Source organism: Macaca nemestrina, chromosome 5 (genome assembly GCF_043159975.1).
Source record: "Macaca nemestrina isolate mMacNem1 chromosome 5, mMacNem.hap1, whole genome shotgun sequence".
Lineage (NCBI taxonomy): Eukaryota > Metazoa > Chordata > Mammalia > Primates > Cercopithecidae > Macaca > Macaca nemestrina.
Genome location: NC_092129.1, coordinates 135,081,175 through 135,103,796, shown reverse-complemented (window position 1 = coordinate 135,103,796; position 22,622 = coordinate 135,081,175). Strand labels below are relative to the sequence as shown.

The 22,622-nt window shown below is 34.8% G+C and overlaps 1 protein-coding gene and 1 pseudogene across 2 annotated transcripts in view; both read left to right on the top strand.

Annotated features, from left to right (window-relative positions):
• CD2A (CD2 associated protein) overlaps window positions 1-22,622 on the top strand; it is a 151,207-nt gene that overhangs the window by 105,071 nt on the left and 23,514 nt on the right. For both annotated transcript variants that reach the window (XM_011756888.3, XM_011756889.3), the window contains 2 exons: window positions 13,864-14,029; window positions 17,309-17,451. In XM_011756888.3, coding sequence (XP_011755190.1) covers window positions 13,864-14,029; window positions 17,309-17,451 — 309 coding nt within the window. The remainder of the gene's footprint in view (window positions 1-13,863; window positions 14,030-17,308; window positions 17,452-22,622) is intronic.
• LOC112428219 (dnaJ homolog subfamily C member 17 pseudogene) lies at window positions 14,036-17,302 on the top strand (annotated as a pseudogene).

The following is a 22,622-nucleotide window of genomic DNA, read 5'->3' as shown; positions in this document are numbered from 1 at the left end:
ACTATGCTTTTATTATTTTTATAGTGTTTCAGTTTTTAAAAAAATTCCTTAGAAGGTTGAAGACCCAGTTCCTACTTAAGCATGGAAATAATTAATTACATATTATTTAATCTCACTGTATGTGTTTGTCATAATGTACACCTGGAAAGTTATTCCAGGGTGCCATATGTATTTTACTAAAAACCTTATTGGTTTGTTGTGAAATTGGAGAAAATAAGTCCTTCTCATTGTACATAAAGATATGCCGTGATTGTCATTAGTAGATTAGTTTATATACATCAGGAAACTTGAATACTGTTTTAGAATGCTTTTGTTTCTTCTCCCAGTGTTGTAGTCTAATCCATCCTTGTTTCTTGCCTAAAGTACTGTATCCTCTTATTTGATTTCTCTCACTTCAGCTCTTTTTCTGGCTTTCATACTTCATGTTGTTGCCAGGATCTTTTTTTTTTTGAGACGGAGTCTCACTCTCTGGCCCAGGCTGGAGTGCAGTGGCGTGATCTTGGCTCACCGCAAGCTCTGCCTTCTGGGTTCATGCCATTTTCCTGCCTCAGCCTCCCTAGTGGCTGGGACTACAGGCACCCATCACGAACGCCCGGCTAATTTTTTGTATTTTTTAGTAGAGACGGGGTTTCACCATATTAGCCAGGTTGGTCTCGATCTCCTGACCTCGTGATCTGCCCACCTTGGCCTGCTAAAAGTGCTGGGATTACAGTCGTGAGCCTCTGCACCCAGCCCAGGATCATTTTTTTAGAGAGACTATTTTTTTTTAGAGCAGTTTTAGATTCACAGCAAAATTGAGCCAAAAGTACAGAGTTCCTGTATACTCCCTTTCTTCACCCAGGCACAATTTTTCCCACCGTTAACATTCTGTACCAGAGTGGTGTATTTGTTAGTCAGTGAGCCTCCCTACATTGACACTTCTTTATCACCCAAAGTCCATAGTTTCCTTTAGTGTTCACTCCTAGTGCTGTACCTATTATGGGTTTTGACAAATGTATAATGTCTGGTATCCATCATTGTAGTATCATACAGAATTAGCATTACTACCCTAAAAACCTTCTTTACTCACCTATTCATCTGTCTTTCCCTTCGACCCTTGGCAACCATTAATTTTTTTTTTTTTTTTTTTTTTTGAGACGGAGTCTCGCTCTGTCGCCCAGGCTGGAGTGCAGTGGCGCAATCTCAGCTCACTGCAAGCTCCGCCTCCCGGGTTCACGCCATTCTCCTGCCTCAGCCTCCCGAGTAGCTGGGACTACAGGCGCCCGACCCTGTGCCCGGCTAATTTTTTGTATTTTTAGTAGAGACGGGGTTTCACCATGGTCTCGATCTCCTGACCTTGTGATCCGCCCACCTCGGCCTCCCAAAGTGCTGGGATTACAGGCGTGAGCCACCACGCCCGGCACCATTAATTTTTTTAATGACTCCATAGTTTTGCCTTTTCCAGAGTGTCATATAGTTGGAATCATACAGCATGTAACCTTTTCAAACTGGCGTCTTTCACTTAATTACATGCTTTAAAAATTTCTCCATATGTTTTCATGGCTTGGGAGGCATTTGTTGTTAGCATTAAATAGTATTTCAATGTCTTTATATTCCACAGTTTATTAATCCACTCACTTACTGAGGGACATCTTGATTGCTTCTAAGTTTTGGCAATTATAAGGGGAGCTGCTATAAATGTGTGTAGGTCTTTGTGTGGACATATTTTCAATTCATTTGGGTAAATACCAAGGAGAGGGATTACCTGATAATGTGACGAGTATATTGAGTTTTGTAGGTGCAACTGCCAAACTTCTTCCAATATGGCTGAACCATTTTGTACTCCCCCCAGTAATCAGTGAGAATTTCTGTTCTACATTCTAGCCAGCATTTGGTATTTTCAGTGTTTTGGATTTTGGCCTTTCTAATAGGTGTGTAGTGGTATTTTACTTTTGTTTTCAATTGCAATTCCATAATGATATATGATGTTGAATATCTTCTCGTATGCTTAATTGTCATTTGTGTATCTTTGGTAAAGTGTTCTGGTCTTTTGTTCATTTTTTATTCAGGTTTTTTTTCCTTCAGTTTCTTTATTTGTATATTTTGGATAGCAGTCCTTTATTAGATTTCTTCTGCAAATATTTTCTCCCAGTCTGTGGCGTGTTTTCTTCACAGAGCAGAAGTTTTAAATTTGAAGCTTATCAATGATTTCTTTTATGGATCATGACTTTAGTGGTGTATCTGAAAAGTCATTGCCATACTCAAGGCCATCTGGATTTTCTCCTGTGTAATTTCTAGGAATTTTATAGTTTTGTGTTTTACATTTAGGTTTGTGATTCATTTTGAATTAATTTTTGTGAAAGTTGTAAGGTCATTGTCTAGATTCTTTTTTTTTTTTTTTGGCATGTGAATGTCTAGTTGATCCAACACCATTTGTTGAAAAGACTTTTCAGTTTTCAGATAAAAATCAAAAGTTTAAATTCAAGGCCCTCCGGTAACTGACCCCCAGATTATATTTTTGATATCATATTCCACCCTTTTTGTTTACTAAATGTAGCACTCTCTCTCTGGTCCATGAATATGTCATGTACTTTCCTAGCTTTATCTTTCTTTTTACTTTCAAAATGGAAGTTTTTTATATTCTTTTTTCTTAAGAATTTTAAAAATATGTTGCACAAACAGTTTATGCCTAATAAAAATACTAGTCTCAGATTAATTCTTTGTGAACTAGTTTTGTAGGAGTCTTAGATCAGTTTTTAGTACTTGTTTGTAATATCAGTCCTACCTGAAAAACTCATCTTACCAAGATACGTAGAACCACATGTAAGAGGTATATTGCTGGCTTTATTATCTATTTTTTTTTTACTATAAAAAAAAATCATGTCACCAGTTAGGCAGCAGTTTTGTTAAAATTCAGATAGTGACTCCCCTTTTCCCTAAAATCAGTCAGTTGTTCTTATAAATAAAATGGAGGCTGGGCACGGTGTCTCACGCCTGTAATCCCAGCACTTTGGGAGGCCGAGGCGGGCGGATCACAAGGTCAGGAGATCGAGACTATCCTGGCTAACACGGTGAAACCCTGTCTCTACTAAAAATACAAAAAAAAAAAAAACTAGCCGGGCGTGGTGGTGGGCACCTGTAGTCCCAGCTACTTGGGAGGCTGAGGCAGGAGAATGGCATGAACCCGCGTTGCGGAGCTTGCAGTGAGCAGAAATCATGCCACTGCACTCCAGCCTGGGCGACAGAGTGAGACTCAGTCTCAAGAAAAAGAAAAAAATTGGAGGATGATGCATTTTTATTACATTTATCTATGCAAAGTCCTGCCCATGGTGGAATGACAGGGACCGAATTTACACTCGAAATTAGACAACTAGAAAATTGGACAAATTATGTGAAACAGTGGCTTTCACATATTGGACATCAGGCAGTATAAGTCACTGTGACACTGAAGTGAGACCTATAATTACCACAGCTTATTGTCTAGAAGCAGTTTTACAGGCAGCAGAAAGGAGGAAGCCAAACAGACCTTGATGTCCTGCAGAGTTGAGGATGCAGAGATAGGTATTTAGGAAGGCCTGGGCAGCTACAATTTGTGGGGCAGGGTGCCAGAGTGGTGGGAACTGCACAGAGAGTGCTCAGATCTGTAGACAGCTTCCTGTGAGGCTTTGCCTGAATACTGATCTACACATGCATGAAAAGAAACTTCCATAATGGAGAAATAAACATTGGAAAGCAGTAGGTGAAGCACTCTTTGTAACTCACAAATAGTTCATTTTTCCATGAGCCAGAGTAGACAGATCTCATAATATATAGCACATTTGATAGAGTTCATAAAAGAGTGTTATCACCTTAGACTAAAGGCTTCTCTGCCTCTATCTTGGAAATACGGCCCACAAATTCCAGAATAAAATTCAGCACAACTTAAAAGCATATAATAAAATTTTGTATTCAAGAGAGTGAAAATCACAACGTCCATTGTCTGATTAAAGATTGCCAGGCATAGAAAGAGCAAGAAAATAGCATCCACAACCAGGGAAGAAAAATCAGTCAGCAGAAAAGAGCAAGAAATGACAGAGGTGGCAGAGATAGATGGCAAGTACATTAAAACAGCTACTATGAACATTTCCCATGTGTTTAAAAAGGTAGAAGAAAATGTGAACATAATAGTGTGAAAACTGGAAAATATAAGAAAGACCCAAACTGAACTTTTAGAAAAGAAGAATATAGTATCTGAAATGAGAAACACTGAATGTCCAGTAGATTGGAAACTGCAGAATAAAATGTCAGTGAACTTGAAGACCTAGCAATAGAATCATTAAAAATGTATAGAAAAAAAGTGAACAGAATATTGGTTACCGGAATGACAATATGAAGTGGTTTTACTGACCTGTACTTGGGGTACCTAATGGAAAGGTGAGAGAATGGGGACATGAAAAAAATTGAAAGAAATAATGGCTGAAAATTTTAATTTGATGCAAATTTATGATAAAAAATTTAAAGCCAGGAAGAAAATAACTGTCAACCTATAGTTTTCTACCTAACAAAAATACCTTTTGGAAATGGGGTAAAATTAAAACCTTTTGAGACAAAATCTCAGAGAACTTATTGCCAGTAGAAGTATATTACAGAAAATGTTAAAAGAAATTATTTTTGATAGAAGGAAAACAATACTAGATTGGCAGTTGGTATTACTCAAAGCAATGAAGAATGCCAGAAGTAGTAAATATGTGAATAAATATAAAAGACATTTTCCCTCCATTTAAAAATCTCACAAGAACTTGGTTCACCTGGAATGACTTGAAAACTTAATATAAAGTGTTGGTTTTGGAGTTTAAGGGTAAATATGAGAATTTTTTGGTATGTAGGATAAACAAGACAAGGCATACCAAGGGAAATGATTTTAAGTATTTTCAGAATGTTCTCATAAACCTGATATGCCTTTAATAGATCAAGTACCATGAATAAGAAAAATGTCAGTGTTGCCAGTGACCTTTGGACATGTGCATTGAGAGAGAGCCGGTTGAATATTAAATATTGTTAAATTATGTTTTACTAAGTAACAATAAACATAAATCAAAATTCTACCCTTGTTCCCATAGTTGAGACAGGGAGCTTTTTCAAACTATGGCTAGGATCAATTTGAAGCATCGTAAGCCTTCCAACAAGGAAATAAGGTATTTTTCATTTGTATTTTTGTTCATGGTTTTTATCCTATGATCCTAAGATCTTATGATCTTAGGATAAAACCTAAGTTCCATGGGAGGTATCCTTCGATAAGCTCTGTTCTGTTGTGGTGGGGGTGGGGTGGGGGGCGGGGAAGAAATACTTAGAAACCATGAAACTGATCACCCCTCTATTTCAGACTCTTAAGTGACTCCCCATTATTTCATGGGATATTTTCCCAAATGTTTAGATTAAATTCTCACTTTCTACTTTCTGTCCCAGGCCACCACGTGGATTTTCTCAAACCTGCTTAGCAGTTTTCTGCCCCTCTGTTGTTTTCATTTTCCCAGAAGTACCTAAAATCTGGGCAGGCTGTGTCCCAGAATGGTAATAATATCACCACTTTGAAGCACAAGTTATCCTGCTTTTTGAGATGTCCTTTTTTGTATTTATCTTTCAGTAAGATACTCATCATGTCATTGGTATGGAATTCACGATACAAAGGGAGGAACTCATAATTATTTTGGAGTGCAGGTAGGGAGGCATATAAATGTGTAGAGGAGAAGGTAACAAAGGTGCTGTTTCTTATAAAATCACTTAAATGGTAATTTTTATCTATATGTCCTCCTCACTTCTTTACATTCATACACAGTCATACCCACAGAAAGCATAAAATGATGCTGAAGGCCAGTCTGTTTCTATACTTTTACTGGTAGAAGCAGTGAATCTGCTCACTTCTGCTTTAGGAGCATTTCCTTCTGAATTCTATTATTGTAGACACATGTCTTCAGCCACCATTTGTATACTTCTGATTCCCAGTCAGTGGTTGGATTTATTTACATTTACTGCTTTCTGTGTGTTTGCAGTTCCATGTTTGCAGTTCATACTTTCTGCCTAAATACATAATTTTTTAGGGGACATCCTTCTTTCTCTGGAATTGTACTTCTCTCAGAATCTTTCATGGGTAGATTTTTCTCATCTTTTAGATTCCAGCTTAAAATTTTGCTTCCTTAACACTATTTAAAAGTAGGTATTTCCCATTATTGTCTGTTACATATTAGTTTAGATGTTAGTTTTGAGATATTCTTTACCCTGCACTTGATTAAACTCCATGAGGGAAAAGGTGTGTGAATAGATACCTGTACCTTATTTGCCATTGGTTCTCTAATGCCTTACACAATAGGTATATAATACATCGGGAATACTTAATACAGTACTTATTATGTAATATGAAGTATTCTTTAAAATCTGAAGGATTCCAGATTATGACATGCTTACATTTGTTTTTCTGAAACTTCCTTTTAGTAGTATTTAGCTAGATAATGGTGGCGTAGATAGTGGAAGTTGGTATGGATGAAAAGAAGCTGAAATGTTTCAAGAGCAAAGAACAGAAAATCAGTCCTTATTGAAACTGACTTAAACAATAGGGAAAAAAAAATCTCACATAATTGAAAGTCTAGAAGTAGGAGTCATATGACCTGCAACTCAGTGATTCTGTTACGGACCTGAATTGTATCTTTCCATTCTGCCATCCTCAGTGTCCACTTTATCTTCAGATTGTCTCCTCTTGTGATCACAAAAATGCTGAGAGTGGCAATCAGGGCGACATGATTTCTTGTCCGTTTGACAGGAAAGAGAGGAAAACCTCTCCCCAACCCTAGAATGTAAGTCCTTTTCAGTTTCTTGGACCACTTTTGGGCACAATTACCTCTAGACCAATGAGACTTGTAAGAAGAATACTATGTACTGATTGTCTCGGTGTAATCATATGAAAGTAGGATTGATTTGGAAGGACTCAACTGCATTGTCTGCTGAAGACGTTGAGATATGGTTAGGATCTATCATAAGGAATGCAATTAAGGTTCTATGTTGACATCTTGTTGACTCATGAGATACTAATGATTATGACCATGGGGAAATGAGATAGGAAGTATGGAATAGAGACAGTTTCTGGAGGAAAACATGTGAATTCAGCTTTTGATGTGGGATTTGATACGACATATTGGCTGAACTTTTGCTAAGAGTTCGTATTAAGCGTTTAGTTGGAAGATGCTATTCTGGAAGTTAGGTATGAAATTTATGGGTATGGGTAAGATTATCCAAGAAGATTGCTTAGAGTAAGAATGGGAAGAGAGCTTTCTTAGAATATATACATTTAAGAAGTTGTTTGATGACCAGGAACTCTTGAAGAAGGACTGACAGGGAGTGCTCATAGAGATAGGCAGAGAATGATCACAGAGCAGAATCATAAAAACCAAGGGAGTATATGTAAGTCAAAGTTGAAGTAGGATGTTCTTCTGGCAGTGATAAATGAGGACCAGATCTCTTGCTGAGAACAAGTAGAATGGTTATATGAAGAGTGTGTGTGTGTGTATATATATATGTGTGTATATACATACATATATATATATATATACACACACACATATATATATATATATATATATGTATATTTGCCAGAGTCATGTGCTAGGAGTAGGAGAGCTACAAATAAAATGAAGAATCATAAAATCAAGATAGAGGGGAAGAGGAGAGCCCAGTAAAGTGAATCTTGCATTGGGGCTCATATTTCCTGTTGGGGCATTTGCCAATCTGGAAAGTGGTAGCTTAGACTATGAAAAGAACTTTCAATACACTTTTGGGTTGAAGGAGACAAAAATTAAGAGTTCAAAGCTCATGAAAGAGGAGGTATCTTAGTGAACTAGGTTTTGATTTAGTCCCTAAAGGGATTTACTGTAGGAGGAAGTATGAAATAGAAATAGACCTAGCTCTGAAGAACACTGAAGTTCAACTTCTAATCATCTCAATTCTTGATGGGAGAATGGTGACCTGGGATTTTTACTATCCCTACCTTAGCTTACTGAAAGAATGAAAGTAAACCTTTATTCTCTAGAGAAGAAAACATCATCTAGAGTTTTAAATTATCTCTGTGTTTTCCTATAAATCTTCTGTGTCTTATACTCATTCAGAAATAATTAGGCATACTTGTAGATATGACACATGGCTAGAAACCAGAAACAACAGACAATGGAACCTGGCCTTTAGGGAATCTAGATATTAGAGATACTAGATACAAGCTTTAAAGTAACTATGCTTAATATATGTTAGAAGTAATTAAAGATGGGGTTGATAATTTTGGCAGAACTAGAACCTTATAAGTATATTTGAATATGAGTCAACCTAAGCTTAAATGAATTTACTTATATAAGTATATGTAAGTATATACACACAAATGTTAGTATATGCGTGTATATTTTTAAAAGAAAATATCTGAACTGAAACATAAGGAGAAAAAAAGATAGAAAATACAGAAAAGACCTTAAGATACATAAAGAATATGGTTGACTCTTGAACAACGTGAGTTTGAACGATGTGGGGTCCACGGATACACAGACTTTTTTTTTGGCCTAATGGGGAATAAAAATACAGTATTCATGAGAATACAAAACCTGCATACGAGGAGAGCCAACTTTTGTGCAGGCAAGTTCCACGGTGCTCACCATCGGATTTGAGTATGTGTGCTTTTGGTATACGTGAGGGTCTTGGCACCAATCCTCTGTATATACAGAGGGATGACTGTACAGTGGGAAAGTCTAATGTACATGTAATTGGAGGACCAGATAGGAAGGAGAAACAAATGGAGCAGAAACTGTATTTGAAGATATACTGGTTTTCAGTTTTCTAAAAGTGATTAAAAGCATCAGGCCACAAAACCAAGAATACTATGGAATCCAACCTGGATATATGCAAAGAAAACATTGAGACAAGGAATTGAAGAAGACACACACAAAAAAATGGAAAAATATTCCATCTTTAAGGATTGGAAGAATCAATATTGTTAAAACTTCCATACTACCCAAAGCAATCTGCACATTCACTGCAATTTATAACAAAGTTTATAAATTTATAACAAAGTTGCCATTGGAAACAGCACAAATGTTCTTCAGCAAAATAATGGGTAAAGGAGTTGAGGTATATTCATATACCATGATACCACGTAGCAACAAATAAATGAACTAGAGCTACACACAGCAACATGAATCTTAGGATTTCATTGACGTAAAGTTAAAAATATTCATAAATAATCTATGGTGTTAGAAGACAGCTTTGGGTAGGAGCAGTGGGGTAGTGATTGGAAAGAAGGATAAGGGTAACTTCAGAGATATGGATCATGTTCAGTTCTTGGCCTATGTGGTGGTTACTCTGGTGTGTTCATGTGGTAGTAGTTTCTCAAACTTTATACTTAATGTTTCTGAAAATGTTATACTGCAGTTTAAACTTCAGTGAGATAAATATGAATGAATACATTTTGTCCTAAAATTTTCTAAAATGTTAGGAACATAGATTCAATTAAGAATAGACTCACTACTTTGTAGGTAGTACTGTTTTTTCTCTAAGGCATGTCCAAGTGATCACAAAGAATAGAATATTAGATTTTTTAAATTGTATTTATTCACTTGGAATCACTTTTGCTTTGGTGCCTGTATTATCACTTATTTTTCCATTTCAGTTAATGCAGTAGGATATTAACCCTCATCTAAATTAATAAACGGGTTAACTTATTACGTACAGTGTTGGTAATATATTGCTACATTATGAAGCAAATAAAATGACATATTTTGGTTATTTTTTTGTATTTTGTTAGCATACATTTTAAACATTTTTGTTAAAAAAATCACATACTTGAGATAACTCTTCTGTATTTCATTTTCTTTCTTACAGATAGGGTCTTACTTTGTTGCCGAGGCTGGAGTGCAGTGATGTCATCATGGCCCACTGCAACCTCAAACTCCTAGGCTCAGGTGATTCTCTCACGTCGGCCTCTGGAGTAGCTGGGACTAAAGATACATGCCACTCTACCTGGCTAATTTTTTAATGTTTTATTCTTTTATAGAGATGGGGGTATTGATTTGTTTCCCAGGCTTGTCATGAACTCCTGGCTTCAAGCAATGCTCGCATCTCAGCCTCCCGAAGTGTTCGGGGTTAAAGGCATGAGCCACTGTACCCAGCCTGTATCTTAAATTATCATAATATCTGTATCTTATGTATTTCTTCCTTGGTCATTCAGGTAGCTAACATAGAACTTTTTTTTTTTTTCCCTCCTTAAATCTACATTTTCTCTTGGATTTGGCCAATTTTTAGCTGAACTAAAATTCTTGTACTCACAGCTGGATGTTCTCAGAAGAATGAAGTTGGAGCCCTACCCCACACTGTAACCTAAAAGTAACTGAAAATGGATCATTGACCTTAAATATAAGAGTTAAAACTCTTAGATGAAAACAAGAGTAAATCTTCATGGCTTTGGATTTGGCGATAGGTTTTTAGATACGTGTGATATTGTGATTTAATAAGGAATGCATATTTGATATTTGTCCCTGGTTTCTGGCACCATAGCTCCTAAAACCCTTGAAATTTCCTGAGTGATAAAGGTGAGAGGAACATCTTTTGTTATTTATAACTAGCATCTTTCAACCACGTCTGAGTTTATATTAATGAAGAGACTTTTGTAATGCCCCTAAAGGTGGGGAGGGGCCTTGTTGCCAGGGGAACCAACCAACTGATTAGCTTTCATTAAAAACCCTAAACAACGGAGTTTAGAGAGCTCGTGGGTTGGTGAACACATTGAGGGGCTGGAAAGGTGGTATACCTGGAGAAGTTATGGAAACTCTGCATCTCTTCCTGCATACCTTGCCTTTTGCATGTGTTCCATTTGGCTGTTCTGAGCTGTATCCTTTATAATAAACTGTAAATAAAGTGCCTTCCTGAGTTCTGTGAGCTCTTCTGACAAGTTATCAAACCCGAGGAGTGATCATGGGAATCCCCAGTTTATAGCAGTTGATCAGAAGTACGAGAGGACTGGACTTCAGATTGGAATCTGAAGTGGGAGCAATCTTGTGGGTCTGAGCCTTTAACTTATGGGATCTGATGCTCACCCCAGATAGATAGTGTCAGAACTGAATTAAATTATAGGACACTCAGCTGGTGACAGATACTTGGTTGTTGTGGGAATAAATCCCCACACATTTGGTGTCTCAGTGTTGTGAATCTAGAGAAAAGTATTTTGTTCTTTTTAGACTATGTCACAAAAAGCATATTTAACCAAAGAAAAAATAATTGTACTTTATCAAAATTAAAAACTTCTGTGTGTTAAAGGACATTAAGAAAGTAAAAAGACAACCTACAAAATGGGAGAAATCTTACCAGATTTGCAAGTATCTGGAATATATAAAGGACTGTTACAGCTTAACAACAAAAAGACAAACCTATTTAAAACTGCAGCACAGGCTGAAATAGATATTTATCTAAAGGAGATATATAAGTTTTGTTGTTTATAACAAGCATGTTTATAAGCATGCTTGTTATATAAGCACTTGACAAGATATTTAACATCATTAATCATGTCAGTAAGCACTTGACAAGATGTTTAATATCATTAGTCTTTAGGGAAATGCAAATCAAGACCATGAAGTGGGCCACTTCACACCCACTGGGATGGTTAAAATTTTTTTTAAGAAAGGAAAATAAATAATAAGTGTTTGCAAGGATGTGGAGAAACTGGACTTTTATACATTACTGGTGCAAGTAGAAAATGTTTTAGCTGCTATGAAAAGCAGTTGGGTGATTCTTCAGAAAGTTAAACATGGAATTACCATATGACCCAGCAGTTCCAAACATCTAAGAAATTGAAAACAGACACTCATGTATTATACATAAATATTCATAGCAGCACTGTTTACAGTAGGCAGAAGGTAGAAGGAATCCAGATATACTTCAGTGGATAAACAGATTGTGTTTTATATATGTGTATGTATATGTATAATGGAGTATTATTCAGTCACAAAAAGGAATGAAATACTGCTATATGTATGAAGAGGATAAACTGCTAAAACATTGGGCTAAGTGAAAGAAGCCAGACACAAAGATAATTGCATGATTCCATGTGTATGAGATATCCAAAATGGATAAATCCATAGAAGACAGAAGGCAGATTGCTGTTTGCCAGAGGTTAACTGATTAATCAGGAAAGGGTTATCTTTTGGGGTGCTGGAAATGTTTTAGAAGTAGATAAAGGTGTTGGTTGCATAATATTGTGAATATACTAAATGGCACTGAATTGTTCATTTTAGAATTTTTAATTTTATGTAAATGTCACCTTAACTAAAACAATAAAATCTAGTACATAAATATGTTGCCATCTTATAGTAGTTATATAATAAGTCAGTACATTATAGTTGATTTAGTTATGTTTACATAACCAGGAATGATGAGTCGTATTTTTGTTACCTTTTGATTTCCACGTATTGTTTTTTTTTTTAGACTAACACTACAGAATTTCAAGCTGTTATTTGTGTATCTGTTAAAAGAAATATGTTCAATCAGTGAACTTCTCTTTAATTTCTCTCCTTTGACCATTTTTCGTGGTATTATGTATAAAACATTTTTCCTAATTTCTAGAAATTTAAGTTTGTCTGGTTTTTACAACTACAAATAGTTTTATTTCATTATTTATTTCAACTGGAGAGTTTCATTTTTCAAAAATTTCTGATGGTATAATTATATACTGCATTGTTATCTCTTGAGGCCATATAGAAATAGATTTTTGTACCAAATGATGACCAGAATTTTAATAGACAAACTATATTTTCATGTGATTCAAAGTATTAAATAAGTGGTAAAAGGAGAAAATAGTATTTTGTATTCATTGTGAAATAAAATTTGTAATTTTTAGGGAGAGGTTTATCTGTGTGCTACGATGTTCAGGTTTTATAATCACCAGTTTCTGGCTGATATGAAATCTTACAGAATTGTTTGTGGTCTTGTGATAGACATTTTTTTCAGAGACCAAGTACATTTTGAAAATTATTCAGTATGGTGCTTAGGAGATTCTTATTTTTGTATATATGTCTTATGACACGTTTTAGCTGACTGCTGTATTATGACTGTCTTATACACGTGTCAATTTTAATACCTGTTGTGAGCACCTGGGAGATCAGGAAGCAGGTGTGTCATGTGTAGTAAAAGAGTACTTGTTGCCTTTTTGGTGATAAAATTGTCTTTATTGACATAGTATAAAATTGTCAAAATTGTTTTTTTCCAGCTTATTTTCTTCTATTTCAAATGGGAATACTCATTTCGTTGCATTATTAAGTGAAATGGTATTAATAAAATTCTTAGTACAGTAGTAAGAATTGCAAATATAAGCCTGTAATTCTCTCATCTGTGGCTAAGCAGTCTCGCCCTAGTTTCTCTTAACATTTGATTTTTTTTCCTTCACCGTCATGCTTTTTAAATTTGAACGTTATATAGCACTCGAGTTTCTACTTGTTTTCAGTTCTCTATATTTCAGTTTCAGAAAATAATCTGGATTTAAGTCTAGATAATTTTCTGGTTAGAGTAAAATCATGTGTTTGTATTTGAGATAGACTACTACACTTAAAAGCAAAACTTCCTGGGAACATAATAAAAAGCAGGCATTATCTACTAATCTGAAGCTTATTAGTGGTTTTCCTCTCTACCATAGTAAACATTTTTTAAAAGCTATTTAGGCTTATTAAATTAAAATATAACTTTAAATAAAACAGTGCACACGTATACAAATACAGAGAATGAAAGTTTATGTCTGCCTCTGTCACACTTTTCCAGACTGATACAAACTTTTAGGAATAGAAAAACCTAAATAATTTTGATTGTCAATAACTTGTGAAATATTTTTAATCTTAGATGAAAAATCAACACTGGAACAGAAACCTTCTAAACCAGCAGCTCCACAAGTCCCACCCAAGAAACCTACTCCACCTACCAAAGCCAATAATTTATTGAGATCTTCTGGAACAATGTACCCAAAGCGACCTGAAAAACCAGTTCCTCCACCACCTCCTATAGCCAAGTATGTTTTACCTAATTTTAAATTAGCTTATTGATTTACTCACCTTTGACCTTAATGGCTCCATTGCCTTTCTAAATCTCCAGGGAAGTTTTTTCTTATTTTTCAATTATATTTATTTTTAAAATTGACATATACAATTGTATGTATTTATTGTTTACAACACGATGTTTTAAAGCATATATATAATACATTGTGGAATGGCTTCAGTAACTATGTGATAACCTCACATAGTTATCATTTTTGTGATGAGAACACTTAACATTCACTCTTATCTTGTTTCAAGAATGCAATACATCACCATTAAGTACATTCACTATAATGTACAATGGATTTCTTAAACTTATTCCCTCTATCTAACTGTAAATATGTATTCCTTGACCACATCTTCCCACTCCCTTCCAACTCACAACCACTTCAGACTCTGGTAATCACCATTCTACTCTCTATTTCTATGGGATCCACTTTTTTAGACTTCGCATTTGAGTGGAGAACATGTGGTATTTGTCTTTCTGTGCCTGGCTTACTTGACTTAACATCCTCCAGATTCGTTGATATTGTCGCAAATGGCAGGCTTGCTTTCTTTCTTTGTGGCTGAATGTTATTCCTGGTGTGTATATGCCACATTTTCTTTATTCATTCATCCATTGATACTTTAGGTTGCTTCCATATTTTGGCTGTTGTGAATAGTGCTGCAGCAAACATGGGAATGCAGATATTTCTTTGACATATTGATTTTATTTCCTTTGGATACGTACCCAGTAATGGAATTGCTAGATCATATGATGATTCTCTTTTTAATTTCTCGAGGGACCTTTGTACTGTTTTCCATAATGGCTGTAGGAATTTACATTCCTACCAACAGTGTGCAAGGGTTCCCTTTTCTTAAGATGCTCACCAACACTTATCTTTTACCTTTTTGAAAAGTTAAAGTTTATTTTAATGTTGTAAATAACGTCCAAGAAGAATATAAACATGTTGAGAGCTGGATATGTAAACAAAGATCACAAGCAGATTCTGGGAATTTGATTGGAGCTTTGGTTATTAATATGCATCAGTAAATTTCCAGGATGCTAAGCAGTATTCTGTTGGCTGTGTCAGCAGTCCTTGTGCATGCTTAAAACACTTGGGGAATTATAGTACAAATCCAGTCAGGGCTGGAACCATGGCAAACCAGCGGCTCTTAGAGATGGGCTTGTTCGTGCTGCTAGGCATCATGGAGAAAGCAGCAGACAAAGAGGTGAAGGAGGCGTATAGGCAGAAGGCCCTCTCCTGCCACCCAGACAAAAGTTGGATAATCACAGAGCAGCTGTGATTACCTGTGATCACAGCTGTGATCACCTCCACTAGCTTTCTCAGGCCTTGCTGCAGCCAGGGCTGCATATGATGAGGTTAGAAAAGCCAAGAAGCAGATAGCATAGAGGACCCAGAGGCTTGATGAGAGACTACTAAAAGGTAAGCGTGACCTGGCGTCCCAGGCCCAAGTGAGTGAGAAGGTGGAGGAAAGCTAGAGCACCAGGACACTTGAGTAGGAGATTGAACATCTTACTGAAGAGTGTTCCTGGCAACTGGAGGAACAGCAGATGATGATCCAGGAGCAGATGTGCCAGGAACTTGACTTGAGATTAAAAGTCAGAAAATACTGAAGACAAAGGAACCCCAAACTAAAACTGAAATGGAAGTGCAAGAAGGATGAGTCAGAAGGCAGCTACTTTTGCAAAAGTATGGTGGAATTCTCAACCTGGTGCTTTTCAGTAAGAAGGCAGGTACTGGTGTCGTGGAGTTTGGGACTGTCGAGGTCGGGGCTGCAGAGATGGCTCTCTGGAATAAAGTTGGCCTGGTTGATAATCCTCAAAAAATTTCCTCTTTCAAAGGAGAACTCCAGGGTGCAGTGGGCCTCAGCCACCCAGGACAGTGAAAGGACCCAGTGGTGTCTCTTCTTACCACATCTCTGCAAGAGCTGATCACCAAGATGCAGCAGTAGTCAAGGAGTGGCAGCCCATTTAGTCTCCTGCCACAGCCCTTTTTAAAAACATCACCAATAAACTTTAAAAGCAAGCAAGAAAGAAACAATCCCGTCAGAAACTGGACTAAGGACATGAATAGATAATTCTCAAAAGAAGATATACAAATGGCCAACAAACATAGGAAAAATGATCAAAATCACTAATTATCAGGAATGCAAATCAAAACGGCAATGTGATACCACCTCACTCCTGCAAGAATGGCCATAATCAAAAAATAATAGATGTTAGCATGGATGTGATGAAAAGGGAACACTTCTACACTGCTGGTGGCAATGTAAACTAATAGAACCACTATGGAAAACAGTGTGGAGATTCCTTAAAGAACTAAAAGCAGATCTACCATCTGATCCAGCAGTCCCACTACTGGGTATCTACCCAGAGGAAAGCATTATACGAAAAAGGTAACTTGCACATGCATGTTTATAGCAGCACAATTCGCAATTGCAAAGTATGGAACCAGCCCAGATGCCCATGAATCAATGAGTGAATAAAGAAATTGTGGTATATATATATACACACACACTATGGAATACTACTCAGCCATAAAAAAGAATGAAAAAAATGGCATTCACAGCAACCTGGATGGAATTGGAGACTCTTATTCTAAGTGAACTCAGGAATGGAAAATCAAACATTGTACGTTCTCCCTAATGTGTGGGAGCTAAGCTATGAGGATGCAAAAGCATAAGAATGATACATTGGACTTTGGAGACGAGGGGAAAGGGTAGGAGGGGAGTGAAGGATAAAAGACTACACATTGGGTACAGTGTGCGCTGCTCGGGTGGTGGATGCACCAAAATCTTAGAAATAACCACTAAAGAACTTATTTATGTAACCAAACACCACCTGTTTCTCAAAAACCTGTTGAAATAAAAAATAATCTAAAATAATAAAAAAAAATACAAGAGCATTCTGTACATTTTGATTTAGCTCTCACTGTTGCCTACCTTCTAGAGTTGTCCTTCTATTGTTGCAGTTTAATTTTTAAGTATTATTTTTTGCATTTTCTGTGTACTAATATCTGTTGAATGTTAATTTTATGTTTATAATAATTTTCTACACTTAATAAACTGTTCTCACATTTTTCATTTCATTGTAATCAGCCTTAGGACAGAGTTTTATGTTTATGGAAATGGTTTTACAGAACAGAAAGTAATCAGTATTAGGCCATAAAATCTTTAATGTCATTAAATCACAATTTTAAAAAAGTCATGTTTCTTACTAGTGATTTTTGCATGTTTTTTCCTTATTTCAGGATTAATGGGGAAGTTTCTACTATTGCATCAAAGTTTGAAACTGAGCCCGTATCAAAACCAAAGCTAGATTCTGAACAGTTGCCCCTTAGACCAAAATCAGTAGACCTTGATTCACTTATAGTAAGGACCTCCAAAGAAACAGGTAAGTCAGCATGGACAGCAGTGGTGCATTAAAAAAAAAATTGTCAAAGAAACTCTTTAAGAGATATACATATGCAGTTTTTGTGTGGATAAAGTTGAAATTACACAGTTAAAATTTGTTTAAAATTTAGTAGCCAAAGTAGAAATAATAAAGAAGATAAGTAAAATGTTTATGGTCCTTACTGATCAGACTTTATGGTTTCTTACTAATCAGAGGACTGAAATAGATATTAAAAGGTGATCCATCTATTACTCCCTCTTTATAGTGGAATGACTGTGCTACCCAACCTAGATATGAATACACTTTAGTTTTAAAAGTTTAGAAATGAGATGACGTAGACTTTCAGTGCCAGCATTAGATTATATTTCATAGGACTTTAAATTTCTTCTCTTAATCTAGAGATACTTTTGTTTCCAGTATAGGAAAATATACTTTTTCTAATAACCCTTTTGCTAATTTTTTTTAAGCTTTAGGACTGATTTTTCAGCTTAATGATATCTTTGTCTAGTCTGTACTTCTTCCTTTTAAAAAAATACCTATTATTATTTGTAAAATGGAAAACTTGAAACAGAGAAGTCTTGATAGTTTTCATTATTAAAAGCATTGTGTCTTCATTACTTTCTGGTAATTTTTAATATTTTGTATAGTGCTTTGCATTTGTATTTTGTTTTTTTAACTTTTTCAAAGCACTTTCTCAGGTATGTTCTTAGTTTAACTCTAGGAAACAGATGCTTTTTTCCCCCTATTTTATGTCTAAACAAAGTAAGCTACAGACATTAAATATGCACTATCCATACATCAAAGGAGAGCTCTAAATTTTCATTTTACTCTGGTATTTTTAAGAAATCTTAATGTTTTAATTTTTCTAGCTTCATTGTTAACATTTCATGTTTATGTTTAAACTTCAAGGCCAGTTACACTTAGATGTTTTTTATTACCTTATTATAAAATATGCTATTACATTTCAAGTTTTTTCAGATGACCTTATTCTTCCCTCTTTCAGTTTGCAAATGCAAAGTTTCTGACTTAAAGTGTGGCCTCCTTTCAGTCTTCTTATTTTAATATCTTATAGATCCTTCTGTCGTATAGTTGGATCCCGCTTGCTATGGATGAAGCTATATTTACTACTAATTTCTGGGAATTGAAATGTTTATTGTATTTTAGAGAAATTCATTGAAATTTATTCAGTATGTTTTATATGGTGAAAATTATCCTTATTAATTGTTCAATAAACAGAAAAAGAATCCTCATGTTTTAAAAAATCTTACTCTTTTTTATTGAGCTTATCAGTAAATAGAATTTGATCAGTTCATATTGTTTTCTGTTTGATTTAAAATATAGCTAGAAATGTGTTTCATAAGTTATAGTTGAAGAAAAGCAGATTATTTGCCCAATTTTAACTCTGGAAATAAATTATTGCAACTGTATTTTTAATTTTCACAAATTTGTGGGATCTTTATCACACAAGTCTTTAAATGTTGATGGAGTCCCTTTGGGAATTGAAGGAGTAACATCTGGAATCTGCATCTGTTGCTTTGTATTCATCTTGAATGTTTTATTTAGTTTACATCAAGGTAATGGAATTTTTTTTTAAATTTAGGTAAATTACAACATTTTCTTTTTTTCCAAACTTTTTCTATATAGAGTCACAACACACTGCCGTATTTCTAGTAAAAATAGTATGTGTAATAATTTCAAACTATTGATGATTGGAAAGTTCTGTTTTTACTTGGTTTGGGGGCCCCTATTTCTATCTTTTAAACATAGCTGTTATTTACTCCCCATATAGTAAACAGAGACTTTGTAGAACAGGGTGCGAAAACATCTTATTTCTGATTTCTTCTTTTCTTCAAAGAAATAAGGAAGTAATCTAGAGATGCTGAGACTTAGCCAAGTCAGAAAACTAACAGCTACTTTCAGGCTGCTCTTCTTTATTCCTTCCACTTAATTGTACTACCTTTGGTGTACTACACTTAGGCCCTGTAAAGTTCAGAAAATACAAATGTTGGGAATTTAGTTCATGTTAAGTATCAGATTATTTACTGAGCAAGTTTTATATCCTCAGTAGTGTTTTAGGCACAGTTGCATGCTGAGATAAAAGGCATAATTGATGGAAGTAAATAGCGTATGTCCTAAACATTAAATCAGAGATTCCTGCTACCTTTTTAAGTTAGACTATCATATATTCCTAGTATTAGTAATATAAAAGTGTTCTGTCTCTTCTGTGATGTTAATACTTTAAAAAAAGTATTTTGGCTCAAATACAGCCTCAAATATAATGTGTGAATCTAGCCTTTTTAATATGTTTTAGAAAGTTGAACACATACATGAAAAACGTATTGAAAATTTCATTATTGTGTACCATAATAATTTGAGGTGAAATAATAGAAAGTGCACTGACTTTGCTGTTAACAAAAGGGGTTTTATTTATTAGTTGATTGCTGATAGAAAGTTTCCTAATGTTTTTTCCCTTAACTAACAATGGAACGATTTAGTACATGTATATGTCTACTGGAGTACCTGACATGGAAGTTATTACAAATGTTATTTTCCTTCTTTCCTGCCTCCTCCATTGTTAATTAAACCCATCCCATTTTGTTTTTGTTCTAATCTATAAAAGATATAAATCCCTGACTCTATTCTCAGATACGATTTTCTTATTTGTAAAGTCATATGTAAACATTTATGTATATATATAAACTATGTATATAAATACAGACTCTGACTTTTGTACATGTAGGAAAGACATATCCAGAACACTCAGATTTTCTCTTTTTTTAATGACACGACATAACTTTTTAGTTTCTTCATATATATTATCATAGATCATGTAGTTTTGTAAATATCAGGGCTGTTAAAAACTATGCTTACAATTTTTTTTTCTCTATTACAAACACTTCCTCAAATTGGTTTAAGGGAAATCTCAGTACCACTACTAATTAATAGTAAAGCTTGTGTGGTCCATGTATTTCTAAAATCATATGTTATCTGTAAAATAAAATTATCTTCAACTTAGTTTTAAAATATAAGATAGAAAATTTTATAGTAACATGGCTATTATGTTAAGAAAGCCCAACTGATGAAGTTTCCTTACAGTGTAGTATTTTTATCTTTTGGTGGTTTTTCTGTGGTAAGATTTTCTATGATTAAAAGGCAATTTTATGCCTGTGATCACAGCACTTTAGGAGGCCAAAGCAGGAAGATTGCTTGTGTCCAGGAGTTAGAGACTAGCCTGGGCAACATAGTGACACTAGCCTGGGTAACATAGTGAGACCGTGTCTCTACAGGAAAAAAAAAAAAAAAGCTGGGCATGATGGCGCACCCCTGTAGTCCCAGCTACTAGGGAGGGAGGCTGAGGTGAGAGGATTACTTGAGGCTGAGAGTTGTAGGTTGTAGTGAGCCTTGATCATGCCGTTGCCTTCCAGCCTGCATGATAAAGAGAGACCCTGTCTCAAAAACAAACCAAAAAAAAGCAATTTTAAAGAAACGTATTATTTGACGGTAGCATTCATTGTTGAATAAGGAAACACATTTCTTTTTCTTCTGGTTTATTTGATAGTTTATCTATTTTTTAAAAAATTTCTTTTCCAGTATTTACTCATTTCTTCTGGAAATAATTTATGGTGGAATTTTTCTAATAGGTACCTGTTGAGTAGCATATACTATAAAAAGTCAGCCTATATCTAAACTAGAATTTTAAAAAAATTGGTTTCTAATAGTTTCCTTGATCATGCCATATTAAAGACTTGTAAGTATCATATAAGGCATTAGTGAATTTTTATTTATGTATGAAATATTTTAAAGATAGTATTGAGTCATATTTTTATAGTGAGATATTTTAAAGTAATATTTAACATATTTTTCTTCTTTGATACCATAGAATTAAAATTGATTCTCATCGTAATTTCTATCGTGGGCTAAAGACTAAAAGTTGATTTAATTTTAGTTATAACTACATTATGAGGTGTAACATGCTGATTTATTACTCTGGCCTCTTAAAGCACTAAGCCATCCTTTTGGAAGCTGTCTTGGTGTTCAGTGAGTAATAAAACAGGACTTTCTAGCTTAATGCATATTGAAATTAATACTAATATTATTTTTTCCCTTTGAAAGACAAAGGAATAAACCTCAAATCTAATACACATCTTGTGTAAGTTAGATAACCTGCAAATAGTTATATGCCAAACATTGAAATGGTTTTATTCATTCTACAGCTGTTCTTTTTTCCTGTTTTGTAAAATAATTATTTTGGTTTAGTCTTTTTTCTAGACATTCCTATCCTTGACTTTTCTTTCCAGATTTTGTTTCCTAGCCTGTTTGCCATGTTTCCCTTCTTACGTGTCAGGAAATTATTCTACCCTTCTCCATTTTGGTAAGATGAAAGTTTATAAAGCAATCAAAATAGTATTTTCAATATAAATAGGTGGTGCACATTGATTTTTCTTTGTAATTTTACTGAAAGTGTACTTGTCTGTCTGTCTATTTATTCTAACCCTTTTGGTTTTCCATTTTTAGAGAAAATGAAATTCATTTTGGAAAAGTTTCCTGATTCATTTAAAATATTCTTTTGATAATTGTTTTTGAAGAAAATTGGCAACCATAAAAATCAGTTTATTTTCTCTCCAAATTGGATATTTCATTTTGATTTTTAAAAATTTTATGTGTTCCTAGCAACATGCAGATTTTAAGTGGCTGGCAGAGTGACAGATGTGATTGCAAAAGCCAAATGATTGTCATGCCTGTTATGCCATGTGTACAGCGTAAATCCATTGTTATCCCTCTTAGGTAAATTTATAAGCATTTAGATAAGTCATGAGTCCAAAATGTGCACTGTTCCTTTTTACTAACCCAATGGCTTAAATGGAGAACCTGAGAGAGTTTTAGAATAGTAAAGTTACTTGTCTTGGTGTTGTAGTTCAAAACTGGACATACAGAAGACATTTTACACGAGCATGGTGTATACTTTTGTAAATCTATGTTTTATTTACCCTTTCAGTTTCATTTTTCTTTGTCTTCTCCTGTGTTTTTCTGTTTGTTTCTTTTTCTTTCTGCAAGTTGCTTAAATATGCATTTGAAAATAATCTCTATAGGCTGAAATGATTGGATTGTACTTGTTAAGGTTTTTTCTTTGTGGATTGTTAATGCACACATCAGTGTAAAAGCAATTTTCA